Source organism: Bufo bufo, chromosome 3 (assembly GCF_905171765.1).
Source record: "Bufo bufo chromosome 3, aBufBuf1.1, whole genome shotgun sequence".
Taxonomy (NCBI): Eukaryota; Metazoa; Chordata; class Amphibia; order Anura; family Bufonidae; genus Bufo; species Bufo bufo.
The window spans coordinates 98,931,456-98,954,392 of NC_053391.1; the positions used below are offsets into that span (position 1 = coordinate 98,931,456).

At 43.5% G+C, this 22,937-nt stretch overlaps 1 protein-coding gene across 1 annotated transcript in view; it reads left to right on the plus strand.

Moving 5' to 3' along the window:
* The window catches only part of NSRP1 (nuclear speckle splicing regulatory protein 1), a 65,107-nt gene extending 50,958 nt beyond the window's left edge, over nt 1–14,149 (plus strand). The window contains exons 4-8 of the mRNA XM_040422112.1: nt 6,689–6,817; nt 10,452–10,659; nt 11,938–12,046; nt 12,812–14,008; nt 14,043–14,149. Coding sequence (XP_040278046.1) covers nt 6,689–6,817; nt 10,452–10,659; nt 11,938–12,046; nt 12,812–13,946 — 1,581 coding nt within the window. The 3' untranslated portion in view covers nt 13,947–14,008; nt 14,043–14,149. The remainder of the gene's footprint in view (nt 1–6,688; nt 6,818–10,451; nt 10,660–11,937; nt 12,047–12,811; nt 14,009–14,042) is intronic.
* The last annotated feature ends 8,788 nt before the right edge of the window (nt 14,150–22,937 follow it).

Consider the following 22,937-nt stretch of genomic DNA (forward strand, 5'->3'; position numbering starts at 1 on the left):
AGGATGCCCTTGTGGTGCATGTGGACCGCGCCGACATCCTCCACCGTATGCATTTTTTGCTGGGGATAGTCGTTCGCTGCGGTCCACATGCGGTGGGGCTGCTCCCCCAATGAAAAACACGCTACAGTGTTAGGGGTTGAGCAGCTCCTCCAGTATTGCCACTATATTTCTGTGTTTTTGTCTTGTTTTATATGTAGTGTATATGCCTCTACCTGGCATTCAAACACTCTTTTGCACCTGGTGACCTCCATCACAGGGTCTGATATGGGTATGGCTTGCAGCCTGGCTTTGTTCACATTGCACTAGTTGTCCTGCTAGGCGTTTGTGTGGAAGCCTGGCTGTGAGCTGGATTACATCACCTTCAGACCTTGTTCACACCATAGTTAGCGTAGTGGTAGGACCCTTTGCTAATCCATTCAACCCACAATAAAATGCCACTCTGAAATGTGCAGTTGGATCACACAGCACAATGCCACAGATGTTGCAACGTTTGAGGGAGCGTGCAATTGGCATGCTGATTGCAGGAATGTCTACCAGAGCTGTTGCCCGTGCAGTGAATGTTCATTTCTCTACCATAAGCCGTCTCCAAAGGCGTTTCAGAGAATTTGGCAGTACATCCAACCGGCCTCACAACTGCAGACCACGTGTAACCACACCAGCCCAGGACCTCCACATCCAGCATGTTCACCTCCATGATCGTCTGAGACCAGCCACCCTGACAGCTGCAGCAACAATCGGTTTATATAACCAAAGAATTTCTGCACAAACTGTCAGAAACCGTCTCAGGGAAGCTCATCTTCATGCTCGTCGTCCTCATCGGGGTTTGGACCTGACTGCAGTTCGTCGTCGTAACCGACTTGAGTGGGAAAATGCTCACATTCGATGGCGTCTGGCACGTTGGAGAGACGTTCTGTTCACGGAGGAGTCCCGGTTTTCACTGTTCAGGGCAGATGTCAGACAGCGTGTGTGGCGTCGTGTGGGTGAGCGGTTTGCCGACGTCAACGTTGTGGATCGAGTGGCCCATGGTGGCGGTGGGGTTATGGTATGGGCAGGCGTATGTTATGGACAACGAACACCGGTGCATTTTATTGATGGCATTTTGAATGCACAGAGATACCGTGACGAGATCCTGAGGCCCATTGTTGTGCCATTCATCCACGACCATCACCTCATGTTGCAGCATGATAATGCACGACCCCATATTGCAAGGATCTGTACACAATTCCTGGAAGCTGAAAGCATCCCAGTTCTGGCATGGCCAGCATACTCAGCGGACATGTCACCCATTGAGCATGTTTGGGATGCTCTGGATCGGCGTATACAACAGCGTGTTCCAGTTCCTGCCAATATTCTGGAACAAGAAAATACAATCCACAGAAATTCGCCAACCAAAGCATTGTTGCACATAGCCTGTCTCAGTATCAGAAATAGCAGTATGAATACAGTTAGATTGCCTCATTAGAGGGACTGGGCAGAGCAGTTGTGTGTAGATGACAAAGTCTGATGCAATCTCGAAACAGTACAGAGTGTCAGGTGATCTACACCATATACCCCAAACCTTGTCGAATCATTACGATGCTTGAATACCAGGGCTATATAAGGTAAAATCTGGTTTATTTGTGCTTTCCCTGCTGCTTGTGCACCTTTTTCTTCCACACTTGTCCCTTCCACATAACTTTCTATTAATGTGCTTTGATACAGCACTTTGGGAACATCCAACTTCTTTTGCAATTACTTTTTGAGGCTTTCCCTCAATGATGGTTTTCTGCACAACTGTCAGGTCAGCAGTCTTTCCCATGATTGTGATTTCTACTGAACCAGACTGAGAGACAATTTAAAGGCTCAGGAACCCTTTGCAGGTGTTATGGATTTATTAGCTGACTTGAGCCTAGAATATTGAACCTTTTCACAATATGAAAATTTTCTGAGATTGTGACTTTGGGGTTTCATAAGCTGTAAGCCATAATCATCCAAATTATAAAAAAGGCTTGAAATATCTCGCTTTGCATGTGATGAGTCTATCTCATATATTAGTTTCTCCTTTTAAGTTGCATTACTGAAGTAAATGAACTTTTGCACGATATTAAAAATTTTTGAGTCTCACCTGTATATGGTTTAAGGGTGTTGATCCTCCCAAGAGATCGTCTTTTACCTCTTAAGGACACAGGGCGTACCTGTACGTCCTATGTATTTCCGATCACTGTATTGCATTTTAAACTAATAGACCCCCAAAAGTTGAAGTCCCAAAGTGGGATAAAAAATAAAGTTTTTCCCTCCAAAAAATTAAGTTTCAAGTAAAAATAAACAAAAACGTCATTTTCCCCAAATAACGTAAAAACAAATTGGTAGGGAAAAAAAAAAGTAGATATATTAGGTATTGCCGCGTCCGTATCGACCGGCTCTATAAAAATATCACATGACCTAACCCCTCAGATGAACACCGTAAAAAAAATAAAAATAAAAACTGTGCTAAATAAACCATTTTTTGTCACCTTACATCACAAAAAGTGTAATAGCAAGCGATCAAAAAGTTATATGCACTCCAAAATAGTGCCAATCAAACCGTCATCTCATCCCGCAAAAAATGAGACCCTACCTAAGATAATCGCCCAAAAACTGCAAAAACTATGGCTCTCAGAATATAAAGACACTAAAACATAATTTTCTTTGTTTCAAAAATGATATTATTATGTAAAACTTACATAAATAAATAAAAAGTATACATATTAGGTATCGCCGTGTCCGTATCGACCGGCTTTAAAAAAAATATCACATAGCCTAATCCCTCAGGTGAATACCGTAAAAAAATTAAAATAAAAACGGTGTAACAAAAAACATTTTTTTGTCACCTTACATCACAAAAAGTGTAATAGCAAGCGATCAAAAAGTCATACACACCCCAAAATAGTGCCAATAAAACCGTCATCTCATCTCGCAAAAAATGAGACCCTACCCAAGATAATCGCCCAAAAACTGAAAAAACTATGGCTCAGACTATGGAAACACTAGAACATTATTTTTTTTGTTTCAAAAATGAAATCATTGTGTAAAACTTACATAAATAAATAAAAAAGTATACATATTAGGTATCGCCGCGTCCGTGACAACCTGCTCTATACAAATACCACATGATCTAACCTGTCAGATAAATGTTGTAAATAACAAAAAATAAAAACGGTGCCAAAACAGCTATTTCTTGTTACCTTGCCTCACAAAAAGTGTAATATAGAGCAACCAAAAATCATATGTACCCTAAAATAGTACCAACAAAACTGCCACCCTATCCCGTAGTTTCTAAAATGGGGTCACTTTTTTGGAGTTTAACTTTCTACTCTAGGGGTGCATCAGGGGGGCTTCAAATGAGACATGGTGTCAAAAAAAACAGTCCAGCAAAATCTGCCTTCCAAAAACCGTATGGCATTCCTAACCTCCTGCGCCCTGCCGTGTGCCCATACAGCGGTTTACGAACACATATGGGGTGTTTCTGTAAACTACAGAATCAGAGCCATAAATATTGAGTTTTGTTTGGCTGTTAACCCTTGCTTTGTAACTGTAAAAAAATTATTAAAATGGAAAATCTGCCAAAAAAGTTAAATTCTTAAATTGTATCTCTATTTTGCATGAATTCTTGTGGAACACCTAAAGGGTTAACAAAGTTTGTAAAATCAGTTTTGAATACCTTGAGGGGTTTAGTTTCTAGAGTGGGGTCATTTTTGGGTGGTTTCTATTATGTAAGCCTCGCAAAGTGACTTTAGATCTGAACTGGTCCTTGAAAAGTGGATTCTTGAAAATTTCAGAAAAATTTCAAGATTTGCTTCTAAACTTCTAAGCCTTGTAACATCCCCAAAAAATAAAATGTCATTCCCAAAATGATCCAAACATGAAGTAGACATACGTAGGTAATACGGTAGGTATTACTATGTATTCTAGAAGTAGAGAAAGTGAAACTTGGAAATTTGCTAATTTTTGCAAATTTTTGCAAATGTGGTATTTTTTTATAAATAAAAAAGAATTATTTTTTACTCCATTTTACCAGTGTCATGAAGTACAATTTGCGACGAAAAAACAATCTCAGAATGGCCTGGATAAGTCAAAGCGTTTTAAAGTTATCAGCACTTAAAGTGACACTGGTCAGATTTGCAAAAAATGGCCTGGTCCTTAAGGTGAAAATGAGCCCAGTCCCTAAAGGGTTAAAGGAATATTCTGGTGTTGCAATTTTAAGCATCAATCGATAGGAAACAACACATTCTTACTTACTAATAGTTATTGTTTATCCTGTTTTCCTGCTCTCTGTTGTGGTCATGTGACATTTTCCACTGTGTTGGTTCCCTATGACATCATGTCTACATCTTAGGAGCGGCAAAGCTTTTAAGGCTTTGCCCTATAGACACAACATCCTCAGTGACCTTGCCTCTCAGGGCCATGTTATGCTTATTCTCTTGGAGTGGGGTTCTTCTAGCTGGGCTTCTAGCAGGCTTGGATCTGCCTGCTCCACACTGCAGATAACTACTGTGCATGCGCTGATGCTGGACCATATGGATCTGTGATGTTCGATCTGGAAGGGGAAGTAGAGGCAGAGACTGATGTAAACACACGATGCGGGTCATAGATCACATTTACTCTGGAGGAGTCAAAATGCACTCAGAACTTAGTAATATAAGTTATATAATGCACTACGGTTGAGCGCTGGTGTTGAGCCCTGCTGCAGGTAGGACCTAATAAACAGTTAACACTGGCGGGCCTGGACTCCTTCACAAGACTCCAGACTGTCATAGCAACTGATCAGCATCTAGGAATTTTGCTTATCTTTGGGGTGGGGGTTTGCGATTGGAGTCCCCTCTCTCTGTCTAATCACATAGATGTTACAGTCTCTATTGCCATGGCATTTGAGGGGTTAAATGGCCAGGAACAGAGTTGTCTCCAATGAAGGCTCCAGCAGCACTGTAGCACAGCCGGAACCACGCACGGATGCTGTAACCATATGTTGTCTAGCGCAGAGGGCTATATTTTTGTATTTTGTCTTATTTTTTGTGTCACAGTAAAAAAAAGAGACCTCTATTGGGCAACTGCCTTGCACGCCCTAAACTTTTTAAAAATGGGTTGTCCAGTCTAGGAGCTGACAACCCAATGGTTGGAACATGTGCCTAATAAAAAATAAATAAAAAATCCACTCACCCGCCTGCATTCATGCTCTTCCCGCATTGCTGCTCCATTTCCAGCCCCATTCGGACCCCGCCAAACTTGATGTGGCTTAGTCCCGTGACCTGTGTAGCCAAAAACTGGCCTCAGCGGTCACATGTGCTAGAATGGCATTTTTCTGCTAGTGGCGTGCCATTCTAGTACACACAGTTGAAATCAGAAGTTTACACTATAACTATATAAAAAGACTGTTGGGTGTAATAAAGGTATTCACCTATTTACTAGAAGACCGGAGTGCTTTCTTTGTTATAAATTCATCGTTCCATGTCCTAGGAACAGTTGGGAATTTTCACCTGGCATACCAAGGGAGTGCTGCTTTTTATTTTTTCTTTCTTCTTCTTTTTTTTTTTATATAAAAAGACACATATGCATGTTTTTCTCAATATCTGACATGAAATCAGAATAAACCTTTCCTGTTTTTGGTCAATTAGGATAACCATAATTATTATTATTTGCCAAACGCCAGAATAATGAGAGAGAATGTTTTAAGTCCGCTCAGAGGTCCAGCTGCAGCACGGCAAACATGCCGAGAGGCGGCCGGACAAAAACCACAGCGTGCTGTAGTTTTATTCCAGCCGCCATTATAGGCTCCCGCAAGTGTGAAAGTAGCCTAAGCCATCACATAAGTTGTGTGAAGTTAAATTAACCAGTCTAAAGGGCAGTAGATTTATCATCAGCCACTGTGATGAATCTGGCGCAGATTAAGGGCTTATTCACACGACCGTATGAACGGGTGCGGACCCATTCATTTAAATGGAGCTGCAAAATTTTTTTTTTTTTTTTTTTTTTTTTGTTCATGATAATGCAAACGGATCCGTTTTGACTTTACATTGAAAGTCAATGGGGGACGGATCCGTTTGAAAATTGAGCCATACTGTGTCATCTTCAAACGGATTCGTCCCCATTGACTTACATTGTAAGTCTGGACGGATCCGTTTGCCTCCGCACGGCCAGGCGGACACCCGAACGCTGCAAGCAGAGCGGAGGCTGAACGCTGCCAGACTGATACATTCTGAGCGGATCCGCATCCACTCAGAATGCATTAGAGCTGGACGGATGCGTTCGGGGCCGCTTGTGAGAGCCTTCAAACGGAACTCACAAGCGGAGCCCCGAACGCTAGTGTGAAAGTAGCCTAAGCCTACACTGCGCCAGTGATTCAAGATGGGTTTTCTTAACCAGGTGAACCCTTGGTAACAGAGTACTGATAGGAGCTTCCAGTTTCCATCTTTCCTTAGTGTCTCTGGAGCAGTCATACATCATGTTAAGTGTTGCAATCTAGTGACTTGTGTAAATTGTAGCTTTCCATATATTTTAAGAAGAGGTCTGGTTAATCTCACTTTTATCACTATTATCTAGAAGAGCACAGGTGGGATGTTGAACTTGACCTTTCTGGTTGAGATCTAACTGGGTTTATCTTAATCATTCTGAGATCATTGTAATAAAATGTGATGAATTGCAGAAATGTTCATGTTTACGTCTCTCTCCCAAGACCAAGCTGGAAATGCAGAAAGCCCTGGAGGAGGATGCATCTGTGTATGAGTACGACAGTGTGTATGATGACCTGCAGAAGAAGAAGGAGGAGAACACTGCTAAGATGCTATCTGGAAAAGATAGAAAGGTATGCCTGTGCCCGCCAGCTTTTGTTCTATGAATTTAAAGGGAATGTGTCATCAGAAAATGGCCTATTGTTTAAATGACTTTTTTTAAGTTAAACACCTTTTTAAAGACTTTTTGATGATGCTATTTTTAATTTTCCATGTCAATATTTATATTAAAACATATTAAAAACATAAAATCCTGCTGTTTTCCCACTGGCCACTAAGCCTAATAGTAGGAGCCACTTCTTGGTCTGTACAGATGACTTTACTGCAGTTACCTGCTTATCTGTCATTCTACTCCTGCCTGTAATGATATCACCTCTGTGTATAGATATGACTGGATCCACCATTCACTATAGGACATTAACAGGTCTTATCTATTCTTTCCTTGCACAATAACCTATGCACAGGTCACAGAGCATGCCTAGAAACCTCTCCCCTAGAAGTCAATGAGGTCCCCTCCTGACCATTGTGTCTACAACCCATGTGGCTGCCATAAAGCAATTCTTTAAATGCTTTTAAGAACAGCGCAGGCAAGATGGCTGTCCCTATAATAAGGTTCAGGAAAGAGAATAAAAAAAAATCTGTAATGAGAAAATAAAATGAGATTAGAAAAAAGGATATGTGTTGGTGGTAGAAAAGAAATTGGTGAACCAATGCTTTTAATAACAGATGTTACGTATTAGGCTGTGTTCTCATTTCTTTTTACTTACGTTTGGTCAAACATGTCCCTAGGCCCCTCATTTATGCGAACAAAGCCAAAAGACTGCCCTTTTAGTCTTTGCTGAGCTGGTATGCATTGGTATACTTTTTATTAAATTGATGCAAAGGAAAGTGCAGCGGGCTCTGTTTTCTTATACAGGGGGCCAACACAAAAAGTATATACTGAGTGGTACCATTTTTTTTTTATATATCGGTGGCTATGGGTGACATACTCTACTGTGTTGCCTTCCAGTAGTGGCAGGGCCGGTTTTAAAAAAAAAAGTGGGGCCCCAAATCTTGTAATAATGTGCAAAAAACACAGTCCGATGTCCAACACCTGACACCCCCGCTGATCAGCTGTTTGAGCAGACGGCGCGTGCTGTCCACGGCTGCTGTCCCATACACATACAGAAGTGAACAGGAAGAGAAAAAGGAGACGGCACGTGCGCACAGCGCACGCCCTCTCCTCAAACAGCTGATCGCCAGGGGTGCCGGGTGCCTCTACAGTTCCCTAGTAGTAATAATATAACCATAATGCTCCAATGTCCCCTTGTAGTGCTCCCCACTAGTTCCAATATATAATGCTCCCCCCATAGTGCCAGTATATATATAATGTACCCCGTAGTGCCGATATATAATGCTCCTCCATTCCTCCCCAGTAATGCAAGGTGTATATATAATGATCTCCTTCCCCCCCCTTTCCTGGTTCCCCCAGCAGTGCGGACATTTAGTATTAAAAAAAAAACTCACTCCCTTTTTGTGTTATCTGTGGCTTGTGTTGCTGCGTCCTTATGCATGCGGTCCCAATGACATCACTACTCCTGCTCCATGTCTCACATGATCATGTCATCATGCGAGACCCGCTGCAGGAGGTCGCATTGATGTCATTGCGGCTTCTTGCGCTGTTCTAATGCCTCACAGGCTTGAGACCTAGCGGCCTGAGGCTTGTGAAGTTGGACGGCCATGAGTGCGCCCTTCCCTTTATGGGTAGCGATGACTTCCCTCCCCTATCCCTCGTCCCGGTCCTAATTCAGAGCACATTACCACAGGAGGTAAAACAGGAGAGGACTATAACTTCCCAGCATGTCTAAGCCATTAATATTTAATATCGGAGCACATTACAGGGGGACGTATAAGAGGATGGGACTACAACTCCCAGCATGTCAAAGCCGTTATTATGTAATATCAGAGTACATTATAAAAGGAAGTGTAAGAGGATAGGACTACAACTCCCAGCATATCCAGGGTGTTGTAATGTACCCTTATATTACATAATAATGGCCTGGACATGCTGAGAGTTGTAGTCATCTCCTGTTTTACCTCCTCTTGTAATGTACTCTGATATTACATAACAAGCTGGACATGCTGGGAGTTTTAGTCCTCCTTATACCTCATCTTGTAATGTACTCTGATATTACATAACAGGAGGCATAAGAGGAGAGGACTACAACTCCCAGCACTTCCCTGGAACTTACATTGAATCCTTCACTTCTTCCCATGCATGGCTGGTCTTCTTCTTCATTACGTTACTGCACTGCTTAGCTCCGCCTACTGTTCTGGTCACATGATGGTGAGGTCATCACAGGTCCTTCATCCCCCTCTTCTCTGCTGAGCTCCGCCTCCTGCAGGTGACCTCATGGCAGGTCCTACCACTCCAGTAGAGGAGTGTTGCTGGTGTCCCGAGCTGTCAGTTTGCAGAGCAGCACTGTGGTAATGATTTGTGTTATGTGTACAGGGAGGGGACCATACACTGCATTGGGACATTGAGCTGAAAAGCAGCACTGAAGCAGGGGGCCCTAGAGGATGGGGGGGGGCCTTGGGCCAGTCCCCATCCCCCTCCCCCCTAACACCGGCCCTGAGTAGTGGTATATGTTGTTTATTGCCTTCACTGTATATGTCTCATGGGAAGATGAGACTGGATGTGAACTGAACTGTAGAAGAACACATGTAGAAATACAAAATAAAGGGTACATAGCCCCTGGTAGGTGGAGGGTCTGGTAACATAATAGGGAGACCCTGTTTAGTCTGTCTAGACCTGCACCAGACTTATCACAGGGGCTCAGGCTGGAGGATACATTTGGTGCAGGGATAGACACTTTTCTCTGACTCTATACCAACTGTTTGACCCCAGATTTTGTAGTGAAAAATGGTGTATCTTAAGCCCCACCCTTTCAACAGAAGCCCCACCCCTTTCAACTGAGTTCCACCCCTTTGTAGAAACACTAGTTTTGTCACAGATTTTTGGCACAGACACATTAGTATATCTCGACCACTGTATATTGAGAAGGAATAGGCCAAGACTAGGATGTATTCAGGAAAGTGACATGGAAACATGTTATCAGAACATTGGTCATGTAGGTGAATAGGTTGCTTTGGAGAGGTTGTGTGATCTGTAAAAATAGCGGTTATACCTGTGTATTGCTTTGAGTATGGGTTTGTGTCCTTCAGAAGTGATACAACATGGACATAATGGTTTGGGATGTCAGGCTCTTAGCTTTTCAAACTGATCATTGTGGATGCATTAGAGGCTGTGCCAAGGCAAAGGAGGAGTATAAAATACAATTGTCAAAGAGAAGTAGATACTAATGATAGTATAATGATGATCAGATTGCTCTCCCTCTGGCGCCCTTGGCCCATGCATGTATCCCATGTACAGCTATTTATCTGAATGACCACGATGTAATACATTTGAGTAGCCAACTGCATTTCCCTGGCAAAATCCGTTGTTACTGGCCAGAAGGATGCGAAAAGGACCTCTGATGACCTCTGTCAGGTACATGTAACCCCTGTAGAAACGTTCAGTTTGTACGTCAGGAGCTTTCCCAGTGCACAACAAACATGATGTGAACATAGGCTGAGTGGTCAGAAAGCTGCTGTGAAAAAGAAAGAACTTGAGAATACTCTGAGAGTGGACGTCATAACTAGAGCGGAGGTCTTTATTGTGTTCCTCAGCCTAAGTATATCCAAAACATCCTGAAAGCAGTGGAGCACAGAAAGAAGGAGCAGGACAGAAGAATGGAGAAAAAGATCCAGAAAGAGCGTGAAGTGGAAGGGGAAGAGTTTAAGGACAAGGAGGCTTTTGTCACATCTGCCTATAAGAAAAAGCTTCAAGAACAAGCTGAAGAGGAAGAGCAGGAGAAGAGGGAAGCTGCTATAGAAGGTAACAGTTTACAGAATTTTCAGTCATGACCATGAAAGATAATATGAACTAGATATACAATTAAAGAGATTTACCAGGCACACACACGTCATCAGTATCAGGTTGGCGGGGTCTGACTCCCTACACTCCTGCAGATCAGCTATTCAAAGAGCAATGGTGCTCGTGCAAGCGCTGCCTCTTCTTCAATGTTTACCTGCACACCGTCTTCCTTGTAGAAACAGTACAGTGAAATTACAGCTTCTTTTCCCATTCACTTAAAAGAGGCGAACAGCTGTAATCACACGGCACCGTCACTACAAGGGAGTCGGCGTGCAGGTAAACATCGAAGAGGACGCTGCGCTTGCACCAGCTACTCGGCCACTTCAAACAGGAAATCGGTGCTGGGAGTTGGACTCCCACCAATTTGGTATTAATGATCTATCCTCAGGATAGGTCATCAATACCTGTAACCCGGATCAGCCCTTTAAAAGGGCTGTCCAGCGTTGAAACCCAAGCTTGATATTGCACATCCACGTCGGAGAAATGGCTTGAGGAGAGAGGAGGCAGTCTTGTTGCTTGGAGCCCTGATCAGTTGCAAGCTTCGAGCCGTGGAAACAAAGCACAAATGTCTTAGTATCGGAAATGTACTTTAGAATGGTTAAAACCATGTAAACTGCAGGTAGCAGTACTGAATTGGCAATGTCAGCTCTAGTAATTTATCCCATTGCCGTATGAGATGAAGTGAATTGTTAGTATATGACTTTTCAGCTCTAGGACAAATAAAACATTGTAAACATTGCATTAAAGGCTTTGGACACTTCTTTTTAGGGAATTTTTTTTTCTGATTGTATTTTACTTATTTTGGGCTAAAAATATATTTTTTCAATTGGTCTTTATTAAAAGTTCTGACATTTTTTGTGATTCACTGGGTAAAAATCTGTCTGTTTGCAGACTATCACTCCTGAGTTAGATGACCTCTCATGGTGAAGGCTTATCTCTGATCTCCTGACATTATAAACACTCATTTAAGCCATATTCTTATCAATGAGTGTTTATGAGGTTAGGAGATCAGAGTTAAGCCTTCACATGAGCCCTCAGCTGACGGAACTCAGGAGTGACAGTCTGCATATGAACTGATTTTTAACTACATGTACCACAAAAACTGCTAAAGATTTTTTAATAAAGACCCATTGAAAAAAATTATTTTGAGCTCAAAATTAGTAAAATACAGTCCTAAAGAATTGCCCCAAAGGTCTCCATAGTCTTTAAATACACTTTCCAACATTTCTTGTGTTTTAGCATCCCTGGATGTAACTAAGCAGAGGGACCTGAGTGGCTTTTACAGACATCTGCTGAATCAGACTGTCGGTGAAGAGAAAGCTCCTGAATGCAGCGTGAGAAGTGCCGAGTAAGGAAAATGTTCATGTCCAGTTTGTCGCATTTGAAGTTTTATCTTTTTAGTATTGCCTCCTGGTGCAAGCAGAAATAGTAGGTGTAATCCTATAGATGTGTGGGATATCCATTGGCCATCCTGAAATCCTATAATACTAATTAGAGAGCAGTTCTTGTTTATTAGACTATATCTACAGGATGCACGCTCTCTAAGTTGAAATTCCTTCAACCTGCCTAAACAGCTTCTTGAAGAGGAGCAGTTACCACTCCTGACATGTCTGTTCAAGTAAATACTAATATTCCCCATAAAATAAAGACCAATTGAAATATTTTCTTATGACTTTAAGTTGTGCTGTTCCTCTGTTATTGCTGCTAGAAAATGTTATATACACATATATATATATATATATATATATATATATATATATATATATACAATTAGATATTTTACCAGTTGGGGGTTTGTCTCTGCACTCTCTCACACTGTCGAATCAGTGCTGCCAATGTCTGACTGTGTCGGGACTTACCCCTTTAGCAAGGTAAAATTGTAACACCCAGTTGGGAATTTATACATAAGATTCTAGGAGCAATAAAAGAGGAACATCACAATGCAGAGTTATAAGAGAAGATGCTCTAGAATTGTTATTTTATGGTGATTTTGGGTAGTTACTAAAACAGACATATGAGGAATGGTGACAGCTCCTCTTTTTTTAGTGCAACGTGTGTCACCTAATAGATGTGTAATGGCAGCAGACTCAGAATCTTTGTTTTCTAAATTTAGGGTGAAACAGGAGAAGCCAAGAGGATATTCTGATGAACGTAATAATGGGAACAATGAGGAGAACATTGATGCTGATAGTGATTTGGAGTCTAGTGAGGCTGAGGAGGATACTTCAAACAAATCAAGTAACGGTGACAAGAGCGAAAGAAGAACCCATGATAGACGTAGACCTACAAGCTCATCGAGCGAGGAGGAAGATGACAGACATGAGACAAAAAGTAAGAAAATGAGTGACAAAGACAGAATCGAGAGAGGAAAGTCTTTTTCTGAACGGGGTTATGACAGAGAAAAAATGGCCGATTTGGAGGAAAGGACAAGACACAAGGAGCGGAGCAGAGACCAAGATTACACAGAGAAAGAACGAGAGCGCAATAACAAAGATGGAGAAAGAGAAAAGGAATATCTTAAGACAGAGGACGATGAATACATTATTAAAAAAGATAGGCATGGAACAAAAAACAAAGCAAGATTTGATGAGAGAGAGAAGAGCGATGGAGCTGATAAAGAGAGAGATCGTGGAGACAGGTCGGAGAGAGATCGTGGAGACAGGTCGGAGAGAGATCGCGCAGGCAGGTCGGACAGGGATCGCGCAGGCAGGTCGGACAGGGATCGCGCAGGCAGGTCGGACAGGGATCGCGCAGACAAGTCGGACAGGGATCGCGCAGGCAGGTCGGACAGGGATCGCGCAGACAAGTCGGACAGGGATCGCGCAGACAAGTCGGACAGGGATCGCGCAGACAGGTCGGACAGGGATCGCGCAGACAGGTCGGACAGGGACCGTGAAGACAGGGAGAGAGCAGACAAATCAGACAGAGAAAGAAGTAGAGCAGAGAAAGATGATAAAGAAAGAGACCAGAAAGGCAAAACAGACAGAGAGCTGGAGGATACTTCAGAAAAAGCCAAAATTCACAGTGATGTTGAGAAAAAAGAGGAGAGCCAATCACCCTCTGAAGTGCACCAGACGGCTGACTCCAAGCGCAAGGTGGATGGAACCTCGAAGGAAGAGAACTCCTCAACAAACAAATTTGCAAAACGCAGTAACGAAGAAACCGTGATATCAGCCAAAGACCGATATCTTGCAAGACAAATGGCTCGATCTGCAGTAAAAACATATGTCGAAAAAGAGGAGGACTAAAGACATTGTTCATTTTGGTTTTCCTGAACGCTCTGCAGACAACTTGGCAATATGTTTTTTTTTTCGCCTTTGCATTTCTATGGCAAGAAACGCAAGTTTTTGGAATTTGTATTGATGAGGTATTAGGTCTATTTATCTTTTTGTGTTGCTTGGAACAAATGAATTGATTAATTGACATTTGCCAATAAACTTGTTAAAATGGTCCTGTGTGGTTTTGCTTTTGGGGGAATGCCCCATCTACAGAGTACACTTTAAATGTATACACTACACTATTTTACACTTGCCTTAACCTAAATTATTTTGTCTATTTTAATGAATTTTTATGACACTGGGCCAGTCTTGATCCCTGTGCGCCTGAGTGAGAGGCGCCTAATTTATTAAGAGGTAGATGCCTTTTAATAATTTTAGTCTTATCTCTGGAAGTGCAGGTGCCAGGAACTGAAGTCTACGCCAGGCAGGGAAACTGGAGTAAGTTATAGTAAATCCGGGGGGGACGCACAAAGCCCCTTCACCTGGCCCATTTCTCACCACCCCGAAAAAGGGCGAGAAAGTTACAAAGTCGCAGATTATGGTGCACATATGATGTGCGCTATAATTTGCAAATTATTTAGACCACATTAGTGGCAATTTCCCTGTATCGTCATGTAATAATGACCCACCTAGCATATGGCAATACTTCTCTAGTAAACTAATGATATTATTTTTTCACATATTAGCTTCAATTATTGTCATGAAACAAGATAAGAGGACTGGATATTTTTTTTTTTTAATGACCTATATAGATATTGAAATAATTTATGGAAAGTTCAGTACACTCTTCTATCCGCTTACATAAATTTAGATTTATTTTACTATCTGCATTTTATATAACCTCATCTGTAGAAAGCCATAAACTTGACAAAACACATTCTTCCTGGTTACTCTGAAAAGTTTACCCAGGGTTTTGCATATCTACCAGTTTGCATTTTCATGATTTGTTAATAGGATTCCCCTATTAAACTCCCACGTATCTTACAGAAAGGCTCCATTTCCACTATTTTTAAGGCTTCTGTTTGAAATGTCACCTACACTGGATCCTTAGCCTGTGGGATTCAGAAATTTTTGCTGGCAGGGTGTCTGTCGATAACATCAGGAAGCCAAATGAGATTGTCTCATCTCACGGAATGGGGGCATATCGCAATGCCCCCATTGTCTTATAGGTGCGGGTCCCACTGCTGGGAGCCACACCTATATCGAGAATGGAGCCCCGCAAAGTGGAGCCCAGCTTTAACATAACATTATGGCACAGAGTGGGAACGGGTTAATTTTGCAGTTAGGAAGCAAATAAACAACGCGTGAATAGAGCCACAGTGGCTTCATTTTTTGTGACTCGTTCCTCTGGTCAGAGCACTGTCCCTGTTAATAGCTTCACTGAAAATTGATATGAGATCGTTGACCACTTTTTGCTCGGACACCTTATGCATGGATTACTTTGTACATGACTAGCAGGACGCTATCATTTTTTTTTATCACACATCTTCATGATCTTCATCAAAACTTAGATGAGGACCCTTAATAAAGTCAACATTGTTTTATATCTCCCTTTCAAGCAAAACCTGGAAATTTGATCACCACAACAATGTCACTGTCATTTGCAAATGTCTCCCTATTAGTCATAAATGAGCTAAATGAAATATACTGGGATTTACACTTTTTGGCAGCCGTGATAACACTGAACAGTGTTGGACTGGGGTACCTAGGGCCCATCAGTAAAATTTCTTATGGGGGCCCACCGTACAGATACATTCAAATCTAATAAATAATCTAACATTATCCGTGTGAGAGAGGGATCCTGTGTTCTAGCATATAGGGCATGACTGAAAAAATGCATGATTTTCCAGGCAAAAAGGTACGTTTTGAATTTTTTTTATTGACATTTAAGAAATACCTAGTTTGGTCTGTATGGGACGCTCGTCTGAACTGGATAGGGTGTTAAGAGAATTTATTTTTCCTTGTTTCTTGTTACTCCAACTCTTGTTTGAGTTTGACTTTTTTTGTAGGTCCATAAAAACTAAGGGTAGGTTCACATTACCATTTCGTTTTCCGTTGTTCTGATTTGTCAGAAGAACAAAAAAAAAAACGGATCCTTTATTTTAAGCAGCCGTTTTAATAATTTTGCATCCATTTTAGCCTTTCTTCCATCTAAAATGACAGATCTCAGATGGATCAGAAGAACGGAAAACGAAACAGTGATGTGAACCTACCCTAAAGGTTCTTTCACACAAGCATGTCCCTTGCGGGAATCATGCTCTGTGTGAGAGAGGGATCCTGCATTCTGGACTTACAGAAGCGCAGGGCATTATCCTGATATATAATCCTGTATGCCTCTGCGTAACGTTTCTTGTACAGAATTCTACTGACAACTTTATGTCACTATGATCCTGAAGAAGTAAGGTCACACAGAGGAACACAGAATTATAAATCATGATAATGCCCTGTTTTTCTGTAAGTCCAGAACGCATGATCCCTCTCTTACATGGAGTGCGATTCCCACAAGGGACACGCTCGTGTGAAAGCGCCCTAAAATGGGTTAAGATTTGATAAATCAGTGGCAATGTGCTATTGTTTTAAGAGAGGTTATCCAGCATGATTGTTTCAATCACTGACCAAAATGTATGGGGAAAGAGGTGACTGGTTACATTTGTGGCAGTCAGCACTCTAAATAGACCAGATTGATTCATTTGCATTTTATTACAATCCTCCACTGAACAGTTTGCACATGCTTGACGACCATAATTTCCAGAACTGGTGGGATCAACACGTTATACTTTCTCTTGCTTTCAGGTAGAGGGACGGTGGGAAAACCAATCCCATCCTAGACTCCAGCCAATCACACTGTTATGTATTGACATGCTATAAGGGTTGCCTTATGAGCCACATTCTACTCGGGGAAAAAAAGAATCCTGATTTTTCCTCATATCTATCAAATCAAAGCAGGAAACCTGTGTATGAACTGAACTGATATTTGAGAGTATACATATGCCAAATGACAAATGATCTGACATACAGTCTGCATTAACGGCATTCCTTCATATTGGCACCTCATTTGTATAAATATATAGGTATGTATGTTAGGAGTGGAAAACTTTTTTTTTATTGATTCGTTCACTGATTATCTCTCGTGCCACCAGCAACAACTACAACCATACGATGTGGATAACTATAGATCTGGCTTTCACTACTCAATAGAAGAAATTTTGTCACACTCACTTTGGAGAATTGCTTTAACTCTGCTTTATTAGTAGTCTTTTAATGCCTGTTTAAAGGGACACTGCCATCAGAAAGGGTTTTTATCTCGATGTTCACATTTTAGAATGTTTGGCAGTTATTTTTTTCCATTTTAAAAAATTATATCCTCTATAATAAACTCCCTGTGTGCATGCATGTCCGTGTGTGCCTATTAGTGAAGTGTGCATGCGCAGCTCCGCCGTGCCTCCTCCTCCCCGTCCGGCTTACTCTGCAGCCGACTCACACCTCGGGATCCGGGCCCTGCAACTGCCGCCTGCCAGAGCATATCCTTCGCCGGACACCCTTGCGCACCGCCGACACCTGTGCACCGGGCAGAGAGTGGTCCCGTACCTGCTGCAGCATCGCATCCTGGAGCACTGGGGACCTCTGATTCTGGAGCTGAAGGGAGAGGACGAGACACGGCGTAGCTGGGCACAGCAGCGGGCCGGCACGCAGGTGCGGGTGACATGTGGAGCACTGTGTGCTGATAGGTCGCCGCGCATCCCCAGTATAACAAACGGCACACACACGGACATAGGGCACTCACACATGGATTTTATTATGTAGGATGATGGGGATGGAGTGTAATCCTATGTAATACAATCCCTGTGTGATATGTATACAATTATGGGGGTTGGAGTGTAATACGTGTGTAATGCTCCCTGCCTGTGATAGCTTCCCTCATTTGCTACTGTGCGGCCATTTCTTGACTTTGATGGGCGGGGTTAGGGCAAAATAGGATCGAGGAGGATGCGGCCGATGCGGGGACTAACATGTGCCCCCTGTGCTGACAGATACCCGGGGTCCAGAATCAGAGGTGCCCAGTGCTCCCAGCTTTGTCCTGCTGCAGCAGGTACGGGGGCCACTCTCTGGGCGGTGCGTAAGGGTGTCCGGCACAGGATATGCTGTGGCAGACTGTGGTTGCAGGGCCCGGATCATGGGGTGTGAGTCGGCTGCAGAAGAAGCTGGAGGGGAGGAGGAGGCACGGTGGAGCTGGGCACAGTGCGCATGCACGGACACACACGCAGACACACAGGGATTTTATTATAGAGGATATATATCTACTATAATAAAAGCCCTGTGTGCGTGCTCAGGGCTGCGTGTCCGTGCGTGTGTGCCGATAATTGAACTGCGCATGCGCGATGCGCTGTCCAGTCAACACACGGCGCTCCACACAACGCCTGCACCACCCACACCAGGGCACCGCCCAATCACCACCGCCCCACATGCAACCACGCCACCCACCCCACGGCGCACCGACCAATCATCACACGGCGCTCTGCACTCCTCCCACACCTCAACTCCTCCACGTCGAAGTGCCACCATTACTGTTCGTGCATCACACAGCCGCACAGTCCCAGCACTCTCAGCCACAGACAGCAGCGGCTGCCAGCAGTCTCAGCCACCAGTCGCTGCCAGCAGTCTCAGCACCACCAGTCAGTGCCAGCCCTCTCAGCCATCAGTCAGTGCCACCAGTCACAGTGCCAGCAGTGTTAGACAGCAGTCAATGCCAGCCGTCTCAGCCACCAGTCAGTGCCGCCAGCCGCAGCCACCAGTCACAGTGCCAGCAGTCTCAGCCACAGCCAACAGTCTCAGCCACTGGTCAGTGCCATTTAATATAGACTGTTCCTACTAATGTTTATGCACCAATGTTCTAGCGCCCGTTATTGTAATGGGCTTAATGTCTAGTACAAAATATTGTCCTTAGGTAACGGTCAGAACAGAGAAAAAAAACTCCTGTGTAGATTGGTGATCTATTGTCAGTTTACTGCTGCTTTGAGGGTAAGAAGTTATCTCAAAGTTAAACATAGTGATAATACAGGGTGGCCCACAAAAAAGTAGCCCACCTCCAATATCTCCAAATCAACCTGCCTAATAGTAAATCTGCCTAAGGCATTTGGTGCGCAGGGTCAGGAACATGAATAGTGGACACACTTTTCTTCAAATCAACTGTGAATACCGCAATTTACCTGAACATTGAACAGTTTTACAACCAACTAAGGGCTCATTCACACCTGCGTTATTGTCTTCCGGCATAGAGTTCCGTCGTCGGGACTCTATGCCGGAAGAATACTGATCAGGATTATCCTAATGCATTCTGAATGGAGTGAAATCCGTTCAGGATGCATCAGGATGTCTTCAGTTCCGGTACGGAACGTTTTTTGGCCGGAGAAAATACCGCAGCATGCTGCGCTTTTTGCTCCGGCCAAAAATCCTGAAGACTTGCCGCAAGGCCGGATCCGGGATCAATGCCCATTGAAAGGCATTGATCCGGATCCGGCTTTAAGCTAAACGTCGTTTCGGCGCATTGCCGGAGCCGACATTTAGCTTTTTCAGAGTGGTTACCATGGCTGCCGGGACGCTAAAGTCCTGACAGCCATGGTAAAGTGTAGCGGGGAGCGGGGGAGCAGCATACTTACCGTCCGTGCGGCTCCCCGGGCGCTCCAGAGTGACGTCAGGGCGCCCCAAGCGCATGGATCACGTGATCACATGGATCACGTCATCCATGCGCATGGGGCGCTCTGACGTCACTCTGGAGCGCCCCGGGAGCCGCACGGACTGTAAGTATACCGCTCCCCCGCTCCCCGCTCCTACTATGGCAACCAGGACTTTAATAGCGTCCTGGGTGCCATAGTAACACTGAACGCATTTGGAAGACGGTTCCGTCTTCAAATGCTTTCAGTACACTTGCGTTGTTACGGATCCGGCAGGCACCTCCGGCAACGGAAGTGCATGCCGGATCCCAACAACGCAAGTGTGAAAGAGGCCTAACACTGGGAAAAAAAATGTCCTCCTTACGGACCTCACTGCCATCAGTTCATGAACTGTTTACGGAGGAGCGAACTGTGAGCAAGGGGGTTATGGCCACCATGTTCACCAGACTCGTTCACATGCGATTTTTATCTGTGGGAAAATTTAAAACAGAAAGTGTCCGCTAACAATCCACATCCCCTGGATGAACTCAAGGAGAACATCAGAAACACTATCCGCATGATCAAAGGCACATCGGCCAACATAATCCGACCTGCCCAAAGATGCAGACACGTGAACGGGGATCACTTTCCGGCATCTTTTGTGACTTGGGTAATTAAAAAAAATAATTATCCACTTGCTCATTCGTCTTTTTCGTGGACCACCCTGTATGTATATAACCGAGATACCAGCATGACTGCTGTATTGTTCTCGTAATAGATCTATGTAAAGATGCCCACAGAATACCATTGCATTGATCAATGTAATGTACACTGCCTGTCCCCAAAAACAGTCGCCACCTGGATTTAACTAAGCAAATAGTTATGAGCCTCCTATTGGATAATTACTGCATGGGTGATTATCTTTCAGCTGGCAACAAGTTATTTAACCCCAACTGGTGCATTTCTCTCATTTCCTAAACAACCATGTCAAAAGACACATCTCGTGGTCGTGGAAAAGATGTTAGTCTGTTTGAGAAGGGTCAAATCATTGGCATGCATCAAGCAGAGAAAACATCTAAGGAGATTGCAGAAACTACTAAAATTGGGTTAAGAACTGTCCAACGCATTATTAAAAACTGGAAGGATAGTGGGGACCCATCGTATTCGAGGAAGAAATGTGGCGGGAAAAACATCCTGAATGATCCTGATCGGCGATCACTTAAACGTTTGGTGAAATCAAATTGAAGAAAAACAACAGTAGAACTCAGGGCTATGTTTAATAGTGAAAGTGTGAGCATTTCCACATGCACAATGCGAAGGGAACTCAAGGGATTGGGACTGAACAGCTGTGTAGCCGTAAGAAAACCACTAATCAGTGAGGCAAACTGGGAAAAAAAGGCTTCAATTTGCTAGGGAGCATAAAGATTGGACTCTGGAGCAATGGAAGAAGGTCATGCGGTCTGATGTGTCCAGATTTACCCTGTTCCAGAGTGATGGGCGCATCAGGGTAAGAAGAGAGGCAGATGAAGTGATGCACCCATCATGCCTAGTGCCTACTGTACAAGCCTGTGGGGGCAGTGCTATGATCTGGGGTTGCTGCAGTTGGTCAGGTCTAGGTTCAGCAACAGTATGTGCTCCAAGAATGAGGTCAGCTGACTACCGGAACATACTGAATGACCAGGTTATTCCATCAATGGATCTGTTCTTCCCTGGGCATATTCCAAGATGACAATGCCAGGATTCATCGGGCTCAAATTGTGAAAGAGTGGTTCAGGGAGCATGAGACATCATTTTCACACATGGATTGGCCACCACAGAGTCCAGACCTTAACCCCATTGAGAATCTTTGGGATGTGCTGGAGACGGCTTTTCGCAGCAGTCAGACTCTACCATCATCAATGCAAGATCGTGGTGAAAAATGAATGCAACACTGGATGGAAATAAATCTTGTGACATTGCAGAAGCTTATCGAAACAATGCCACAGCAAATGCGTGCCGTAATCAAAGCTAAAGGCGGTCCAACAAAATATTTTTGGTGGCGACTTTTTTTTTGGACGGGCAATGTATGATGCTCTGAGTCACTTCAGGTGCCGGCCTCTACATAACTTTGGCGTATCTATCGGCCGTCTCAATGTAAGCCAGCTTCCTTACATTTAGACCATTTTCTATGCCTAAAACAGGCATAGAAAATAATGAATGAGACGGGCCTGCCCTTGACCATTTTTATAGACCTGGCGTGAGCGGGGAAAAGTCACAGAATTCGACGCAAATAACTTGGGTGTGCGGCAATTTGCGCCAGAAATACGCCTAATATAGGCAGATTTCTGATTCGTAAATTACTCCCATAGTGTAAGTGGACGTTCACACAGCGGAATTTTGTCGCGGACAGCTACACCAAATTCTGCGAAAACCCTTTGACAGCGGTGTCTTAAATCCACAGCCGTGCCGAGAAGAGACATGTAACATAGTAACATAGTAACATAGTACATAAGGCCGAAAAAAGACATTTGTCCATCCAGTTCGGCCTGTTATCCAGCAAGTTGATCCAGGGGAAGGCAAAAACCCTGTGAGGTAGAAGCCAATTTTCTCCACTTTAGGGGAATAAAAAATTCCTTCCCGACTCCAATCAGGCAGTCAGAATAACTCCCTGGATCAACGACCCCTCTCTAGTAGCTATATCCTGTAATATTATTACGCTCCAGAAATACATCCAGGCCCCTCTTGAATTCCTTTATTGTACTCACCATCACCACCTCCTCAGGCAGAGAGTTCCATAGTCTCACTGCTCTTACCGTAAAGAATCCTCTTCTATGTTTGTGTACAAACCTTCTTTCCTCCAGACGCAGAGGATGTCCCCTCGTCACAGTCCTGGGGATAAATAGCTGATGGGAGAGATCTCTGTACTGACCCCTGATATATTTATACATATTAATTAGATCTCCCCTCAGTCGTCTTTTTTCTAACGTGAATAACCCTAATTTTGATAATCTTTCAGGGTACTGTAGTTGCCCCATTCCAGTTATTACTTTAGTTGCCCTCCTCTGGACCTTCTCCAGCTCTGCTATGTCTGCCTTGTTTACAGGAGCCAAGAACTGTACACAGTACTCCATGTGTGGTCTGACTAGCGATTTGTAAAGTGGTAGGGCTATGTTCATATCACAGGAATCTATGCCCCTTCTGATGCAACCCATTATCTTGTTGGCCTTGGCAGCAGCTGCCTGACACTGGTTTTTGCTGCTTAGTTTGCTGTTTATTAAAATTCCTAGATCCTTTTCCATGTCAGTGTTACCGAGTGTTTTACCATTTAGTA